The sequence below is a fragment of the Crocuta crocuta genome, unplaced genomic scaffold, assembly GCF_008692635.1.
Source record: "Crocuta crocuta isolate KB4526 unplaced genomic scaffold, BGI_CrCroc_1.0 scaffold69-1, whole genome shotgun sequence".
Classification (NCBI taxonomy): domain Eukaryota; kingdom Metazoa; phylum Chordata; class Mammalia; order Carnivora; family Hyaenidae; genus Crocuta; species Crocuta crocuta.
Window position 1 is genome coordinate 1,107,189 of NW_027551577.1, and position 18,792 is coordinate 1,125,980.

At 47.2% G+C, this 18,792-nt stretch overlaps 1 protein-coding gene across 9 annotated transcripts in view; it reads left to right on the top strand.

Annotated features, from left to right (window-relative positions):
- Positions 1-18,792, top strand: part of IFT122 (intraflagellar transport 122) — a 74,233-nt gene that overhangs the window by 35,973 nt on the left and 19,468 nt on the right. For all 9 annotated transcript variants that reach the window (XM_077751612.1, XM_077751614.1, XM_077751609.1 and 6 more), the window contains 5 exons: positions 524-688; positions 3,258-3,455; positions 8,120-8,260; positions 12,245-12,298; positions 15,387-15,548. In XM_077751612.1, the coding sequence (XP_077607738.1) occupies positions 524-688; positions 3,258-3,455; positions 8,120-8,260; positions 12,245-12,298; positions 15,387-15,548 (720 nt within the window). The remainder of the gene's footprint in view (positions 1-523; positions 689-3,257; positions 3,456-8,119; positions 8,261-12,244; positions 12,299-15,386; positions 15,549-18,792) is intronic.

Consider the following 18,792-nt stretch of genomic DNA (forward strand, 5'->3'; position numbering starts at 1 on the left):
CTGTATCTCCTTTTCTCTCTGAACCTCCCTGCTCACGCTGTCTCTGTCTCTCTCTCTGTCTCAGAAATAAATAAAAGATTAAAAAAAATTTATTTTAAATAGTCAATAACTGATAGCTGTCTCATCCTTATAGTCATCATCATTATTTTGCTGTGGTTACACCAGATGTCTGGTCAGCGTTTAAAGTAGCTTCTTCCTGTGTTCGTTTGTGACTCAGATCTCCCAACTCTGCAGTTTGGGTAATGTTGTTAACAAATCCCCAGTTAAGCAGACATTCAAAAGGGTTTCTTGCATCTTGGGGCTTGTCATTACTTTGGCAACCTCTGATGAGCTGCACTTCTGGGCTCCTAAGGATAAGTCCCTGCTCCCTTCTTTTGATGAGTCCTTTTCTCTGCACAGAGCCTCTGTTGATGTTAGTGGGAGTTGTTCTTGTAGAACACATGGGATTCCAGTACCTGGCAGAGGCCCAGGGTCTTGTTGGCATGGTGACTCACACTTTTTTTTTTCTCTGATATTTTGCCAGATCCTAAAGATCTTTGTGGACAATCCCTTTGCCATCGTCCTGCTAAAGCAGGTCACAGCTGTGCGCTGCCTGGACATGAGTGCCTCCCGGAAGAAGCTGGCCGTGGTGGATGAAAATGACATGTGCCTGGTGTATGACATCCACACCAAGGAGTTGCTTTTTCAGGTGAAATCCCAGAGACTTTCCATGACTCGGTCCTTTGACTCCTCTTCTGGCTTCCCAGTTCCCGCAGGAGGTGCCCACGCTCTGGCTCCCTGGCAGGTCTCTGGGGGGAGTAGTGACATGTAGGGGTGTAGGCTTTGACCAGGGGTGCAGAGCCCAAGAGGCCCCAAGGCACAGCCTGCCTCTCCCACACATGAGCTGTAGGGGCTTGGAAAGTCTCTTTGAGCTTTGTTTTCCTCACAGGTAAGATGAGCAAGTAACACTTTTCTTTCTGTGAACAGTAAAGGAGTAATAATAAATCTAAGTGGGGCATGTGATAGGGTCCCGGTGTGTTGTTTAATGAGATGATGATTCTTTTGCAAAAGGGCTTCTCACCTACTGGAGATCTGGTGTCTCTGAGTGACCTAAGACATAGTAAAGAAATAGGACTAGTTTTGTCATCTGAAAGAAGGGAAGGGATGGGGGAAGCCCTCTCTTCTACTTATTTCACAAGGATGCTATAAGAGCCAGCAAAATGTGGACTATTCCGGGGCGTCGGCATTGTTTACACACCATCTGATCCTGTGACCGGTGGAAGTGTGTCACTGGAGAAGAGAGCCCAAAGGCTTCATGCCCCCACCTGGCTGGCTTTCTGCCAAACTCAGTGCCACTCTTTGCCTCTTTAGGGTTTTGTGAGAGGTCACAGCCCGTTTGCCTGAAGCAAGCTCCTCCCAAAGTTGACTGGCTTCCTCAGCCACAACAAGTCTACCAGTGTTAATGGGCACATTGAGGTCTCCTTCTCAGGGATCTTTGTCCCTGGGAGCAGAATCAGCAGGGCAGAGGGGTATTGGAGTGTAGGGAGCTGCCTCAGTCAGTTAGAAGGGGCCACCTGGCTACTGCTAGCCCAGCGGCTCCAGTAGGTAACAACTCCCTTATATCACTGTGGAGGCAGAGTGGTTACGGGGAAAGGAGCATAGGCTTCGTCTTCAGACAGACCTGGGCTCCAGTCCTGCCCTCACCACTTACAGTGTGATCCCAAGCAAGTTAGTGCAGTTCACTGAGCCTAAATTTCTCCTTTTCTCTGAATTAAACTTGTAATTGCCCCCTCACAGAATTGCTATAGTACTAAACAGACACCACAGTCTGTAGTTCAGTGCCTTACAAAACATGGCCCTAAATGTTACCTTTCCTCTTCCCAGCCTCACCACTACCTCCTGTAGGTAGGTTAGCAGGCCCCCAGTTGTGAATCTGTGCCTGAGCCTAGAGCCATACAGGAGTGGAAGGGCGTGTGTCCTTCCCCATCTCCACCGAAGTTTCTGTAGTAGCTAGGCAAGGTAATTCTCAGGCCTTGTCAGGAGACATAAGCATTCCCAGCTTTCTTTTTCTTCTCTCCACTACTCCTGCCCCCTGCAAATTAAAACAGCTATATTGTTTTTGCTCATTATAAAAGGAACCCATGCTCATTTAAAAGTTTCAGACATTGTAAAAGATTCTGTGCAGAAAGGTGTGAACATCTGCTCCCTGGGGCTCCAGAGCTAAGTGGAAAACCCATAGGAGAGGGAGTGCCTCCCAGGGCAACTCTGTTTCTACAGCATGAGAATTATAAATATATTTACAGAGACAATATATTATTTTCAAATGTAAAAATAACAGTTTTTTTCCTTATTATAAAAAACAATAGATTTAACAATGGGTTAAAAGAGAATTTCAGGCAAACAAAAAACATAAAAAATTAAAAGCACCCATCCACCCACCCCAAAACAATCACTGTTAATACTTTGAAACATATCCTTTTATGTGTTTTTTTTTTGTTTGTTTTATTTTTGTTTTTATTTAGTGAGTGAGGGAGCACACGCACACTGGGGAGGGGAAGCGGGAGAGGGAGAGAGAGGATCTTAAGTAGGTGCCTCACTCAGTGTGGAGCCCAATGCAGGGCTCTATCTCATGACCACAAGATCATGAGCTTGAGGGTATGACCTGAGCTGAAGTCCAGAGTCAGGTGCTCAACCAGCTGAGCCACCCAGGCACCCTTGCTTGTTTGTTTTATTTTAGAGAGAGAGAGTGGATGCACGTATGGGGGGAGAGGGAGAAAGAGGAGAGAGAACGAGAGCCCCAAGCAGGCTTCATGCTCAGCCCAGAGCCTGACGCAGGGCTCATTCCCATGACCCTGGGATCATGACATGAACTGAAATCAGGGGTCCGACGCTCAACTGACTGAGCCACCCAGGAGCCCTGGAACATATCCCTCTAAACCTTGTAGGTATAGCTGTGTATACTCATTCTCTAATAGAAATAAAGTCACTTTGCTCATTTTCTCACTATGTAATGATTAATATTTGGGATAATAATACTTTTTTTTAAAGTAATGCTGGTTTATTAAAAAAATTCCAACACAAACAAGTGCATAGAGGCCTAGAGGATTTTGCCTCTGTGCTTCTATGCTATTCTTTTGCTTCCCTTTTTCTCCCTTTCCCCCATCCCACTCTTAGCAATTTAGTGTGATTCAGGCTTTAAAAAGTGCCTAGCTGAATGCAGGAATGGTGGCAAAGGCCAGGGTGGTCGTCAAAGGATCCTTACTATTCCTGTCCCTCAGGAGCCAAATGCCAACAGCGTGGCCTGGAACACCCAGTGTGAGGACATGCTCTGCTTCTCGGGAGGAGGCTACCTCAACATCAAAGCCAGCAACTTCCCTGTGCACCAGCAGAAGCTACAGGGCTTTGTGGTTGGCTACCATGGCTCCAAGATCTTCTGCCTCCATGTCTTCTCCATGTCGGCCGTGGAGGTGCCACAGGTAACCGGGGTACTTGTCAGCTGTCGGCGGTGGCAGGGCACACAATCCACGGAGAGCCAGGCTATGCATTGGTGTGTCGGGTGGGGGGATGGGTGGTGAGGAGAGAGGGAAGAGAGAGGAGTTGCAGTTATGATGTCATGGAAGGTACTCTGGACTAGAACCTGAAACCCTGTCTCTGCCTTGTACAACCTGTGTCTTTGGACAAACAGCTCCACCTCACTGAGCCTCCAGTCTTTCCTGTGTCCCCTTCTTGGTTGGGACAGGGAGGGGCATTCAGGGTCGTCTGTCTGCAGACAGAGGGTATTTCACTGAGGGCCGTGCATGGGGCAGAGGGATGCGAGCCAGCAAAGCTGGGAGTCCGCACAGATGCGTGAGCACAGTGGTGTGCGTGAGGGAGAAAGAATAGGGTCGGGTGCAGGGGTGGGACGCTGAGGTCTGTGAGCCAAAAAGGGACCAAGGGACTGTGCACAAGTCTCTCAAACTAGGGGGAGGGCACAACAGAAATGGGGACCTGGAGCCCCAAACAGAGGGGCAGGGATTGACAGCACAAGTCTGGTCTGGCCTAATCCCAGCCGTCCAGGCTGTCTGTCTGCTCTGCGAGGAAATCACCCATTGAAGAAATGCCATAAAATAGAGGCTTAGCTCTCAGAATCCCATCCTCAAGAGGGAATCACTCCTAAACATTTCAGAACATATCCACGCAGGCCTTTTCCATATGTATATGTAAATATGCAGAATATACAATTATAAGTATATAATTGTATATGGATGTTGTAAACAAAAGTTGAATCGACTGTAAATATTGTAAATCTGCTGTAAATATTGATGAAACCTCAGATTTACTGTTCTTCCTTTACTGAATGTGGACCATAAAGGAGAGAGAGAGATTGTTAGTCATCTTCCTTTATCACTATCTTCCAATTTAACCTAACATTTACATATTGCCGACCCATCACTGGATGAATTATTGCCTGTCAACTAGCCACGTGGCTTTTTGTCTCAGCAGTCTACTGGAAACATGGCTCCACATCAATAAATGTACTTTTCTAGCATTTTAAAACTATTAAGGTGACTGTAGAGCTTCTTATGGTTGTAAGAAATCGTACCGAGATCCCTTGTACACCTTGCCCGGTTTCCCCACTGGTAGCAGTCTGCAAAACCATAGTACACATGCATCTCCCACCACCAACCCATGAGATCTCTAATGTTGGGCTGCCCTTTTTTAATGTTTATTAATTTTGAAGAGGAGAGAGGGGGAGGGGCAGAGAGAGAGGGAGACCCAGACTCTGAAGCAGGCTCTAGGCTCCAAGCTGTCAGCACAGAGTCTGATACGAGGCTCCAGCTCACAAACTGTGAGATCATGACTGGAGCTGAAGTCGGATGCTCATGACTGAGGCACCCAGGCACCCCATGGGCTGCCCTTTTATTGTAACCCTTCCTGCCTCCCTGCTGTCCCCACCCCCACGTTGTTTTTAATGACTGCCTTTTGTCCTATCACATGGATGTTCCTTCCACAGCTTACTCAACCACTACCAACTGTTGGACATTTACACTGCTTACGGCTTTTTTGCTACTGTTGATAGCATCTTTCTTGCTAAGTCTTTGTGTCTATCCCAACTTAGCTCCTTAGTATGGATCCCTTGAAGTGAAACTGCTAGGTAAAAGGCCACATACATTTGAAGGATTTTTAGACACATTTCTGGATTGCCCTTCACAGAGACTGCATCACTCTGTGTTCCCTCCACACACACGTGCCCTACTCACTGTCCCCGGCTCAACTTCTGTTTTTGGGTGTGGGTGGAGAGCATCATACCATTTTATTGAGGTGCTTCAGAAGATGGTCAAAGGGCTGGCAGGACAGTGAGATCCTATGTCCTCAGCCTGGCCAAGATCTCCCCACCTTTGTAGTCACCAAAAGCCTGGCTTGGCTTCTTATAAAGGGTGGGGCTGGAGTCCACTTCTTCCTCTAAGTTGAGGATACCCTTGCTACTCATTGTGCATAAATTATTAGGGTCTGACACAGAGCAGTTATTCAGTAAACGTTAGTGGAATTCAGATCTGAGGAAAAGGAAAGAGAAAGAAAGGAAGGAGAGAGGTGGGTGGGAGTGGCAGCGGAGGAGGGGCAAGAACAGCCCTTACTGAACTGTTTCCTTATAGTCCTTATCTGCCCCCATCCCAGACCCATGCACTGCATCCACCAGAAACCCAGTCTTCCTTAATCATGCCAAACACACTATGTTGACTGAAAGTTTTTCTCCTAAGACTGCCATCCTGACCTCAAAGATAAATGCAGTTTGCTGCTCCCTGACTTTGGCTGCCAAAGAGGAGCCGAAGGGGCGGCCTGGGGCTTCCTCTGCCAAGCCCTTCAGATTCAGAAGTCAGTCTCCTCCCACCCCCATCCCCCACCCCCCACGGCTTCACCAAGGCCATCCTGCTGATGCAGCAGGTCAAAACTGCCAAGAGTTAGGAAAGGCAGCCTCAAGACAAAGGCTATTTATCTGTTGCTTCTGCCTTCAGCCATCCTGTGGTTTTGGCTTAGAAAGGAGGGAGAAAGCATCAGACCACTCTGGGGATTTCTGGTTTCCTTTCGAAATTTACATCATCTTGTGCAAGAACTGGTTTGGCAGGGCTGCCAAGTAGGGCGGCAAGCCCTTGTGAGGCTTCTTGGGGTGGGTGGTGACTTCATGCTTGGAATGCAACAGTGAGATAAAGTAGAACTCAGAGGGCATTTGTTCAGTTAGGATATTTTTAAAATTCCCACTCTCAGATTGTACCTCCCAAGCAAGCCCGAATGTTAATCATTTGTTGTCTCCTCGATCCTGATGTACCTGTTCTGTCCTCACAGGGTGTTCAACATGGTGAGAAGTTGTGCAGTTTAGGGGAGAGATCGCTGACTTTGAGTTCTGACTTTGCTGCCTGAACCAGCCATAATCTTGAGCAACTCCTTTCACTCTTTGGGGCCTCACTTTCTATGCAGTGGGGTTAATATACCAGTTTTATGGGTTTTGTCTGGCCCTATTGTTACTGTTATTAGCAATCTTAAAGTACAAAGGCTACAAAACAGAAGTAAATTGGAACAGAGGGTGCTCACTAAGGAGTTTAGAAGGAAAGCTCATTTTGCACGGGGAGTGTGAGAAAGCTTCCAGGAGGTAGTGACACTTGATCTGAGCCCTGAAAGGTCTGGGAATAGAGAGGAGCAGGGAGGGTGTTTCAAACAGAAAGGTAGAGGTGGGAACACGCCTGGAGAGTTGGGGAGATGGCGAGGAGCTGGTGCTGAGAAAATACAGCGGACGTACTGAGTGTGTCTCGTTTGCCCGTAGTAGTCTGTGAGCTGGGCAGGGCATCTAAACAGAAGTTAATTAGTTTACCCAAAAAGCACCTAGCTAGGATGTGACTGAGCCAGGCCTGGCTTCTGGCTCGACTACTCCCCTGTCCATACCCCATTACTCCTCTAAAGAAGGGAAAGGTAGCTGGATGGTATGGTAGAAAAGATGAGCACTCCTAAACGGCCACATCTTGCTGTCAGAGGGCAGAATGGCTTAAAAAGAAAAAAAAAACAAAAACCCCACCAACTTTCAACTCTAAAGCTAAAAAAATGAGGCAGGGAAGTTCAAAGATAAAGGCGCCAAATGGAGAAAACAGCTCTTCCAGCTCCACATTTGAGAACCATTAGCATGAGGTACCAGCTGATTGATGTCTACTGCCCCAGAGAGATTCAGTTCCCTTCAGCATACTGGCTTAAAACAAGGGCAGGGCCTTCATTACTCAGGACGCCAGACTCAGCTCAGACCTGTTCTCGTGTGCACACACATTCATGTACCCCACATCCAAGAGCCGGGCACGTGTCTTCCTTGTGCCACGTGTGTGTCCTGACTATAGTCAGAGCATGATAATAACCTGCAACATAGACCTGTTGGGACAGATCCAAAAGTGCTGTGTAAACCTAGGAAGAGAAATTATTAGGAACTATTCACCGGTATCACAGTGAGGCAGCCCTGTCTGGGAGGAGGGATGGCAGGAAGGTTCCCAGCCTTCCTGGGCAACATGGAGCGAATCACTTACCTTTCTCGGGTAAGCTGGTTTCTTGTAAGAGACCATCTCAGACCCCTTCCTCACAGTAACATTGTACCTTCCTCCAGCAAACATAGACCAAAGACCTGCTGGGGGAGGTAAGTACAGCCCTAACAGTGCCCTCAGGTTGTGCCCAGACCTGTGGAGGAGAGGGGCTTGTCATTACAACACAATTGAGATCTGGATAAAGGGCAAGAAAGCTCAGACTCCTTTCCTTGAGGAGGTCATTTTAACAGGGCCCTCAAAGCCAAACAGGCACTTTGCCCATGGGTGAGAAGGAACAAGGGCATTCTAGGTGAGGGTGATACCTTGTGGTAAAACAGACCTGGACCTTGGGGAAAGCTAGTGGTGGAGGGAAGGACAAACAAGAAGTTTGTGCTGCTGAACGCAATGGTTTGGCTATGAAAAGGAGTGACAAATGGAAGGCACATGGGTGGCGTGGGGTGAGAAGGGTACTGATTAATCTTTATAGTATTGCTCTATAGGCATTTGTAGTTACGTCAGTGCACACATCTGGAGTCAGGCTTTGTATGGATCTGATTCTTTCCATTGCCCTCAAAATAGCCTTCTTTCCTTTTGATGAAATCTTGCAGTCTGCTCCAATGTACCAGTACCTGGATAGGAAAATGTTCAAAGAAGCCTACCAGATTGCTTGCTTGGGTGTGACGGACACTGACTGGCGTGAGCTGGCCATGGAAGCTTTAGAAGGATTAGAGTTTGAAACAGCAAAGAAGGTAAGCATCTAGTCAGCATGAGCTGGAATCTGGCCCTTGGAGGGTCCCTTGAGGAGGCAGAAGTGAGTCCAGGTAACATACAGAGAGGCAGCTGCGTACAGTAGTGAGCTCTGGAGATAGGCTGACCTGTGTGCAGATCTCAGCTCAGCTATCTCCTGACTGAGTCTGGGCAGGTAACTCATTTCCAGGGTTGCTTACTTATAAAATTAGAGTGGTGACTGGCCTCATCCTCACAAAGTTCTAAGGGTCTAATGTGACAATGTCTGTAAGGCCTGATACAGGAGAAACATCTGATAGAGTCTAGCTGTCACTTTTATTAGCTATCTTTTATGTAAAGCCCCTAGCTGAAAGTCGGGAACAAAAATAGGGACATACTAAAATTTTTTTTTTAATTTTGGAGAGAGTACACATTATTGGGGGAGGGACAGAGAGAGAGAGAGAGAGAGAGAGAGAGAGAGAGAATCTTAAGCAGACTTCACAGTCAGCGTNGAGAGAGAGAGAGAGAGAGAGAGAGAATCTTAAGCAGACTTAACAGTCAGCGTGGAGCCCAGTACAGGGCTTGATCCCATGACCCTGGGATGACGACCTGGGTCTGAAATCAAGCTGAAATCAAGAGTTGGATGCTCAACCAGCTGAGCCCTCCAGGCCTCCCAAGGGTAATTTTTATTATTGGTGTAAGCACTTATTAGTATTAGCCATTTATCACACAGTGCTATTTTTCTTGGTATTCTGCTAAGTATGGTTGAAACTCTCTGGTTCTGACAGCAGTGTCACTCCCTACATACCTTCATGGCCTTGATTCATGGTGCCATTTACTGGCTAGTATATTAAAACTACAGAAACTGGCTGACAACATCTGACCCCTTTGTACACATCAGAAAAAGCCCAGCTCTGTCTGAATTGGGTTTTCATCTGGAACCTGATGTAGAGGGAAGGAATGGCCTTCAATTCCCTTTCCCCTACTCCTCCCTTCCCTCTTTATCTTCCCATAGCCAATTAATCAAATACTAATTTGTCCATATTACTGAGCATGCGGGGAAGGAATTACAGGAATATGTGATGCCCGCCCTGCGCTGGGCCCAGACTCTAGGCATGAAAGGAGAGAGGATCTGAGGCCAGATACCAGCTCTGCTCTATGTAGACTAGACCCTGTGCTGGCCGCTTCTCTCAGAGGCTCCATCCTCCCATGTGTGTGGTGGGCATGGCGAATATACTAACTGCCCTGCCCTCCTGACACGGGGTCAGTAGGCTTGACCACCACATTGTAAAAGGGCTTCTAGAACTAGCAGTGGTTGTACAAATACTAGCTATTATAAAAACAAGTAAAATTGCTGTTATTTAATTATATTATGTTTTTAGATCTACTGAGTGTCAGCAAACTTGTAATAGAGGAGGGCTTTAAGAATTCAAAGGCAGGAAACATTCTCATGGAGGGAGCTTCCTTCTCCTGTCCCCCATCCCCACCTCTCTTCCCCCCAACCCTCCTTCCAAAATGCCAAGAGGGATGAAGAATAACAAAGTATTCCTAGACTATGTTTTGTTTTCAGCCTGGAATGAAACTTAATTTTTTTAAATGTTTATTTATTTTGGGGGGGAAAGCAAGCACGTGCATGCATGTAAGTGGGGGAGGGGCAGAGAGAAAGGGAGATGTGGAATCCAAAGCAGGCTCCAGGCTCTGAGCTGTCAGCACAGAGCCTGATGTTGGGCTTGAACTCATGAACCACGAGATCATGACCTTAATTATGGCAAAGTGGGACTCCTAACTGACTGAGCCACCCAGGCCCCCCTAGCCTGGAATGAAATTTAAAGCTTCCTTATAGATTGTCATCTCCTCACACCCAAGAACTAAACACCTACCTCATTTTAGTTCAGCCAGCACTGCCTAGCATGGGGTTAGGTGCTCAGCAAATGTTTAAATGGATCAAAACAAAACTGGAATGACCCTTCATTTGTTTAACAGTAACCCCAAGCTTGTATTCCCCAAACACTCCCTAGAAATGGAAATTATTAAAGCCACAAGATTTTGACCATAGACTCGAGCTTGATCTTTTTATACAAATCCCAAATCCCCAGCCTTTCTTTTTCTGCTTTGCCAAGTCACTCAGGCAAACAAGAGGTGGAGGGTGGCGCTGGAGATAAACCAGTGTCCTCACTAGATGGCAGAGGAGAGCTGCTTAGCACCCAGGACCGCGGCCTCGAGCAGAACTGCAGATGCAGTTCCCTGTTCCCATACTTCCCTCTGCTGAGGTTAGTCACGGGCCTTGTGACCCTGACCACTCAGACCAGGGCACCCCTGACGCTACAGAATGTATTAGGGTCGAAGGAACTTGGAAGCAGATTTCTCAGGGTGGTAAATCCTAGAATCCTAGCAGAGCAGAACTAGAAAGACATCGCTCATTTGCCCCTTTCCGTAAGGCAGACTTGGGAGCCTAGAGGCAGGGAAGAAGTTCAGGGCCCCCCAACCGGAAAGTCTCAGGTAGGACTGAGACCTGAAATGCTCCCTCTTTCCTCTCTGCCTCTTTGTAGACATCCTAGGTTTTCCCCTTTCCTATTGCTTCCAGGAAGCCCTGATCCACAAGATAGCTTATAAGACCTCCAGCGAGGAACACGAGTATTCTTGGTGCTCCTTTGCACATGTGATGCCTGCTTTACCCTGTCAAAGAATTCCTCTTCAGGAATGCCCATTTGCCAGGTTCCTACTTTGTGGTACTCTTCCTAATCCTGCCTCCTGCCACTGCCCATGCTCAGACAGTGAATCTGTTTTCTCCAGAGTATCTAGTTCATACTTGCATAGCTCCTAGCTCACAGAGATTTAATGATCTGCTTAATCTGCCTGCCTCTCCTTTCAGAGTGTGGGCCCATGAACTGGGGAGGGATAGAGGTCATATTCACCTCGGGATCCTCAGTCCCTGACAGGATGTGTAGCTCTGCAGGATGAAAAGATGAAGTCACATTGTGGTCATCCGCGAGGCAGCCAGAGGCCGGATGACTTGCTCATTTCCCCAAGTCTTTTTGGGACAGAGGATGTCATGCAGCGAAATAGAGGTTGCAAGTGGTCAGGGCGGTTTTTCTGCATTTTCATATTCAAAGGACTCCTGGGCCTGCTGTCCTATCTAGGGCTATCTCAGCCCATTTCACATGGGACAGTGTAAAGCAGCACACCTGGGTAGAAATGTTGACAGCAAAGCCAGCTGAAGATCAACCTGACATGGTGGGTTAGGTTCCTCTCTAAACCCCTTGCAGAATCAGAAGGCAGCAAAAGAAACTTACCTAACACTAATCTTCCTGAGGAAGGCTGCCTAGAAATTTCTAGCAGCCTATGGGTTAAAGTCTCTGGGTTTACTGTGAATCTAAGGCAAGAGCTCCACTTTTAGGATTTACATAAGAGTTTGCCTTCCAGGGACTTGGAGTGATTTATTCCCTAACCTCCCCCTTCCTTCTAGAAACCATCTTTATTCCTTCTTAACTTTCTCCTCCTCCTCCTCCTCCTCCTCCATGCCGGTACTGTGGGCTCTTGGTGCCCTGTGTTTATGCACTGTTGGTCAGCTTAGCTGTCTCCCACTTTCCGTCCCAGTCACCAAGACGTATAGCAGTCTCTCCTCAGTCAGTACATCTTCCCCACTCCCACTCCAGTGCCCCTGCCTCAAGAGTATCAGACCGCCCTGTTCTTCCCTTTTGCATAGAGATTCCCCCAAGCGGGCACCATCACAGACTGCAGTATCATAGTTTTGTTTTACCTAATCCCAAAGTGATTGATGCAACCGGGACTTCTTTGCTGTTCTTTGTGTGAACTAATCCCAGGGATAAAGCTGTGCCTCACTGGGTGGTATAACCCTCCTGAACACATGGCGATTAATCAATGCTTGCTTCTTTTCCCTCCTTACTGGCTCAGTTTCTAAAGCTTGACTTCCCACCCCCAGCCAATCACCCACTTTTGAAGCTCAGAAAGCAGCTGATTTCATTCTTTTATTTCTTCCCCTGTAGGCCTTCACCAGAGTACAAGACCTCCGATATTTAGAGCTCATCAACAGCATTGAGGTAAAAGACAAAATGTTCTTCCTTCTCAGGAAAGCACAGACTCTCAGTCAATGGCTTATAGGGAACTCTTCTAGCAGGCGAGAGCCTTAAGGGTACACAAACAGAGCCTACTGATGTCTGGGCATTTGGACCACAGCCTTGGTCTGGGGGGACAGAATCCCATGGGGGCAGGGAGACAGCACATAGGAGCAAGGAATGCCATCTGTCACTTGGTAGTGGGTTAAGGCAGGTGGTTCCTAATCTCTCTGAGCTTTGTCTTCTGTGAAATGGGTTAATTTCCCCGGGTTGCTAGGAGGATTAAATAGGTTCTTAGTAACTGGTTTTCATCCTTGTGGTGGTTGTTAGGTGGTTCCCATCCTGTAGGGCTCAAAAATGTGCCAGTATAGGAGGCGTTTCCCAAACGCACATGAGCTACGCCCCATCCGCAGCAATCGGACCTGGGGAGGGAGCCATGTGGACTGGGGTGGGCTAAAGAGGCTTGTTCTATGGGTACCATTTGCTGGGTAACAGTAAGACAATACTCTGAATTCCTGTGACTGTCTGTTAAAAGGCATACATATTTTTTCTCCTGAACAGATTTATTGTGAGGCTAGGGGAATGTGAGATACATTTGAATTCCCATATGGAAGCAGTGAGGAAATCAGCAAATGTCTTGTCCCTGCGATTCAACTCAGCATAATAAACACTTGTTGTGGGCCAAGCCTTGTGTCGAGCCCCACGGGCAGAGACTGAGTGGAAGAGAGGCCTGCAGGAGCTCACAGACTGCTAGGCCTAATGGTAGTTACCACTTGTTGAAGTGGCTGCTCTGTGCCCCATGCACCATCAGTGGGTACACTACAGCCGGGCCTTGAACAACACGGGTTTGAACTGCATTGGTTCACTTACAGGTGGATTTTTTTTTTTTTCAGTAAATACAGTACAGTAACTGTTAATGTATTTTCCTTATGATTTTCTTAATGACATTTTCTCTAGCTTACTTTACCGTAAGAAGACAGTATATGATACATGCAACCTATAAAGTATGTGTTAATCAACTATTTATGTTGTGAATAAGGCATCCAGTCAACAGGAGACTAACTACTATTAGCAGTTAAAATTTGGAGAGGCAAAAATTATACCTCAGTTTTCCACTGCGAGGGAGTCAGTGCCCCTAACACCCATGTTGCTCAAGGGTCAACTGCATTTTAAACCCTCACAATGACTTGATGAAGCAGATATTGTTCTTATCCCTGTTTGGTAAATAATGAAACTAAGGCTCAGAAAGCCTGTGTCACATCCCCAAGGGTCCATAGGCAAAAGCTTGGTTAGAGTTCAAAGCCAGTTCTAATCTCCAAGCTCAAGCTATCTTTACTTGCAGCCCAGCTGCCATCTACTTGCTTCTGCTGCCTGCTCTCTGCAGCCCCGCCCCCAGCACCGCTGCCACAGCACTGCCATAAGGAGCGTGCTTACCTACGTGGTGAAGGGTTCGCTCAGGGCCATCTACTCGAAATGCCCAGTGCTGCTTTCTCTCAGGGGCTGGCATCTGGGGTCAACAACTTGACATAAGCCCATGGGACATGTTCTTCATGCATGGGTGGCTGACCTCTGTGAGTACCACTTATCACCATGTACCATGTCTTACTGCCTCTTCTGGTGTGCTGTGAGCTGGCCAGGTGGTTACACTTGTAAGAAATGCCTCTTGGAAAAGAGTAAATTGCCTTCAAGCGATGATCCATTTTAGCTGCGCTGAGGCCTTAGTAGCTGCTTCTGGGCATTCGGCTTTATTCCAGAGAACTGAGGTTCCTTGCTAGGCTCCTTTAGGGTAGGGGAGACGAAACCGTACTGATAACAGGAGGAAGACAATCTGCCTGTATGGCTATGTACATACCGAGTATATAGAAATCATTTTTTGTTGATCATGGTGATCAATAAAATTCCTAAATTCCATGCCTTGGTAAGAAATACATATATAATTTTAATCTCACTGCAAGATTTTGATACACTCCATATAGTTAGGAGTTAGTTTATTTGATTCATTAGCCTAAACTACACATAGTTTAGCTAATTTTTTTTTCATTTTTGGGTGTTTGTTGGGGTTGGTTTTTTTTTTTTTTTTGGTTTTTAAAAATTATTTCTGTCAGTGGGGAAGCATGCATGTTGCCTCCAGCTGTTAAAAGTTTCACCAGCTTGTCTGGGAGTTTAATTCAATGTCTCATCTTCCTCCACTGTGATACACTTGCTAGAAAACAAGCAAAAAGAAACTGATGCGGATGAGAGCTTGGGTGCTATTGAGTGTTTACAAATACTTGAGCTGTAGACTAATGAATGTTCCCTAACACCAGAGGAATATGCCAGTTAGTCTTTTCATCCTCAGTGCTGCTGTCTGTGTGTCTGCTCATGCAGGTCTGTTATTGGGGACTGTTACTTGTTTCCCAGAGTGCTATTATGTGGTACAGAGAGCATCTGGAGTCAGACAGACTGAGTCCGAATGCCAGTTCGGTATGACCCTGACCTGCCCCTCTTCTGAATCTCGGCTTCTATCCGTGTGACCCTTGGGTGGTACCACTCACCTGTGGGTCCCGTCAGCACCTAGCGGACGCTCAGCTTGTGGCACTGCTCACCTTCTCTTTAGAGACAGGGACATATGAAGACTCATTATCCCATTTTGTCGTCTGCTTCTTGAGAAGAGACCCTGGGCTTTCCCCTTGTCTGCATCATCCCGAGTCACAGCTCAAGCCAAACCAGGCCTGGGGACTTGGGAGATCCTGAGAGCTTGGGGGCCACCAGAGAGTGGGTAATACACACCATCTTAACTACCCAGTTGTTTCCTTGGAAAATTATACAAGAAAGCAGCCTGAGGAATTTCCATTAAACAAACAAAAGATTTGCATTACTTTTGATCTTCACTCATCTGGGGAAAAAATTCTGCTTTTGTTGTCAAGCATTCCCACCAGAAACCTAGGGGAGAGACACAACAGCCCAGGAGCCAAGTGGAGGTTCCAGTAGAAAGGCCCAGGGGCTTAACTTGAAATAGCAACATCTAACCTTTGTAAAGGCTGCTTCCTGCCATGGCTGCAGAGGCTATTTCCTGTGCTTCTAATTTTTCCAGGAGAGGAAGAAGCGGGGAGAGACCAACAATGACCTGTTTCTGGCAGATGTGTTTTCCTACCAGGGGAAGTTCCATGAAGCCGCCAAACTATACAAGAGGAGTGGGCATGAGAACCTCGCACTCGAAATGTATGCTGACCTCCGCATGTTTGAGTATGCCAAGGTAATCCAGCCGCGTGCTAGGCCCAGGCTACCGCATGGGCCGCACCAGTGTTCTGCTGCTGGGGTGCCCAAGCTCTTTACCCTGAGAGATGTTATAGATGGGAAACAGGAACCGCCTTATTAGAAAGGGTTTGGGCAAATTGGCAAAGGAGCCATCAACGGCCTCTGGTTCAGGCTGACCTAAAACTGGCCTTTCAGGCTGACATCAAAGGGACAAGAGTATGACTGTTCAAACCTTTGTCAGTGCCAGAGCTGTCTGAACCAGCACGGTCCCTTCATTAAGTGTTCAGGGTTTCAGGTTTTTCTCCCACACATTCTCTTAAACCTTTGTAGAAGCCACCAAAAACCCACGTCCTCAGGCATGAGCTGGTCTACCATTTTCATACAGGACGATGTGGTTCACTTCAGCCAAGGTTTCCCAAGTGTCTGCCCTCTGATTGGTACTGGGCTTTCCACTAGGGCTTTGGAGACACGATACCAGAGTCCCTGCCCTCCAGTACAGTGGCTCCTGTTACCCCAAGGATGTATCTGTATAGGTGATGGTAGAGATTTCCTCTTGCGTTTGTAGATCCTCTGTTTTGGTTTTAGTCTCTAGTTGGTCTGGGTACATGACAGGAGTCTTCCCAGAGCAGGCTCCCGATGGCTTGTGTGAGAACGATTTCCCGAGGGAGCCCCAGCCATCAAGACATTTGTAGTTGAGCCTAATGCAAGGTGAAAAGAGCCTTGGGTGCGTAGAGCAACCAGGTTCTTCCTTCCGCAGAGATGCTTTTGTTAACCTGCCTTTCCCGGTACTGTCAGAAGAGGCTTCAGAATGTTATTAAGTGAGTCATCAGCCACAACCAATTAGTGGCTATTAATGGTAATTATCTAGCTCACAAGTTCAAGATGGAAAATCCTCCCCATTTTTTTCCTCCTTTTCTGTTCCCAAAGATGGCTATGCTCTTTTATCTTCCACCTGTGAGATCCCGGGGCTGAAGGTTGCATCTCAGTCACTGTGATGAGGCTCAGGGGTTTCAATATCTGAATGAGCACCTGGGTCCCGGCCCATCTCCTCACCTTGCTGCTTCCTTGACTCCATCCTTCAGAAGCGCGTGCTTGAGGTTCCCTCACTTTGCCCTCTTCTACTTCTTTTTACCCTCTCCTTATACTGCCTCCATACACATATGATTGAACACCACATTCATACTGAGAAGAACTAAATCAGTGCGTCATGTTCTGGGGATAACAACATTTAACCCAAGGACAAAACCTTAACTAAAGGACTGAATCCCTAGGAGTGGAATTTAGGCTTTAGGAACAGTGTGGTGTGGTTGTTCTTCAGAACCAGCCAGCAGCCTCTCCTGAAACTTCTAGAACCTCCCAGGAGGCAACCCTGTGCCCGCCTTGGCATCTGGAGAGCCGGCCAGAGTTCTGGCTCTTCCTGTGGGTGACCTGGGGAAAGCCTCTTCACTTTGTTGAGCCTCCATTTTCTTCCCAGCTCAGTTCTGAGAATTGCACAAAATAATGTATGAGGAAGCCTTTTGTAAAGGCCAAACTATAGAAAGGCTGGGAAAATATGAGGAGCCAAGCATAACCACAGAGTGGCTGTTCTTTAGGCCTCTCCCCAGCTGCCCACTCCTCTCCCTGCACCGAGGCTCCTCCTCACCCCTCGGGTGGGCCTTGCACACCACAGGCTTCCATCCAGAAGTGCAGCCCACTTACACACGCCGTCTGGTCTGCTCTCTATGAAGGTAAATATTCTGGGGGTTGTTTTGGTTTTAGTTTTTGATTGCAATTCCAAGTAAGTTGGTTCTGTTTCAATCCCCCCCAGCCCCCACCCCCTGCCAATAGTCTGACTTTGAGGAAATGTGTACGTACACATTATGTTGGGGGTGGGGTGGGGGAAATACAGTGCTTATTAACATAGCATGTTTTTGTTTACTTGAAAATTGCTTCCCAAGATTCAATCTGGTTTTTGGAAAATTTTTAAATTACATTCCCACGTACAAATAAATTGTATGCTTTCCGGGTAAGTGACATGTTTATATGGTGATAAAGGGAATTATAATGCTCTTAACTCTTGTTATCAAAATCACCAAGCATGAGAACACTGTTTAGTCTCATTCATCACTCAGCACAGTCTCCTTCTGTCCACTCCAGGACACAGTCTTTGCCGTGGCCCCAGATAACATGGAAATTAGCTACATGGAACCAAAGGGCCTTTGAAAACCCAGTTTGCTGAGCTTTGGAGGAACCATTCAGACTCAGCTTCAGTTATGTCAGAGCTCCTGGAGCTGGGCTGTTGGGCTAGAGGTGGCTCCCCCAAGCATGTGAGCTATGTGCCTGGCTGGTCTCCTTGTTGAAGATCCAGATTTATGGCTTGCTCACGGCCTCTGACCCTTCTCACTGTAGACAACCTGAGTCCACGGAGCACTCACTTTGAAGGATCTTTCTGTTCTCTTATGGTGCCTTTTTTCTCCAGTTGCTAACTTCATCTAACCAACCAGGTTAGCAAGTTTCTGACTTTGCACTGGCACAAAGGATATGCATTGTAGTAGCTGCCAGGAGTAAAGGCTGTGTCTGTAACGGCCCAAACTAGGCATCTTCAGTCAGTGACTGCTCTCCAAGCTCCTTTCCCTGTGTGAACTCCAGAGAGACCAGATGCCAGCAAGATGGGCTTGTCTTTTCTTGGATCCCCAGCATCAGGGTAAATGATGCCCTTTCCTGCCCTTACAACAGTTGGTTGTCTTAGGCCAATCTAATGTATTATTTTAGGGGCTACACAATTACCCTGAAAGCAAATGGAAAAAAAGAGAGCTAATTGTTCAAGTGGGTTTTTAGCATACATTGACTGTACTTTCCTGACAAATGAGTGCTAATCATGGGGAAAAGGAGTGCTTTTTTTATACTTTATGAGGCTGACACAGCGCACTCTCTGCAGGGTACATTATTCCGAAGACAAACCGCTTCTTACTAGTAATGCAGATCTAGGCTCTAAGCACTTTTAATTTCCCTTTTTCAAAAGCCCCACCTTTAAAAATGTCAGCGCCAAAGCTCCTCAACTCTGGCAAACTCCCACGCATGCATTTGGGGGTAACTATATCCTTAAAAGAGGTGATTTTCTGAGGCTGTTTCTCACGCATTCTAGGGCCAACCCTGGGAAGCTGGGCATAGAGCTTCAGAAGCCTCCTGTTGTGGTAGAAGGACATCTCTTCCTTCCTGGGTTCTCTCTCGACCTCTTCCCCGACCCCGACCCCTCCGGCCGC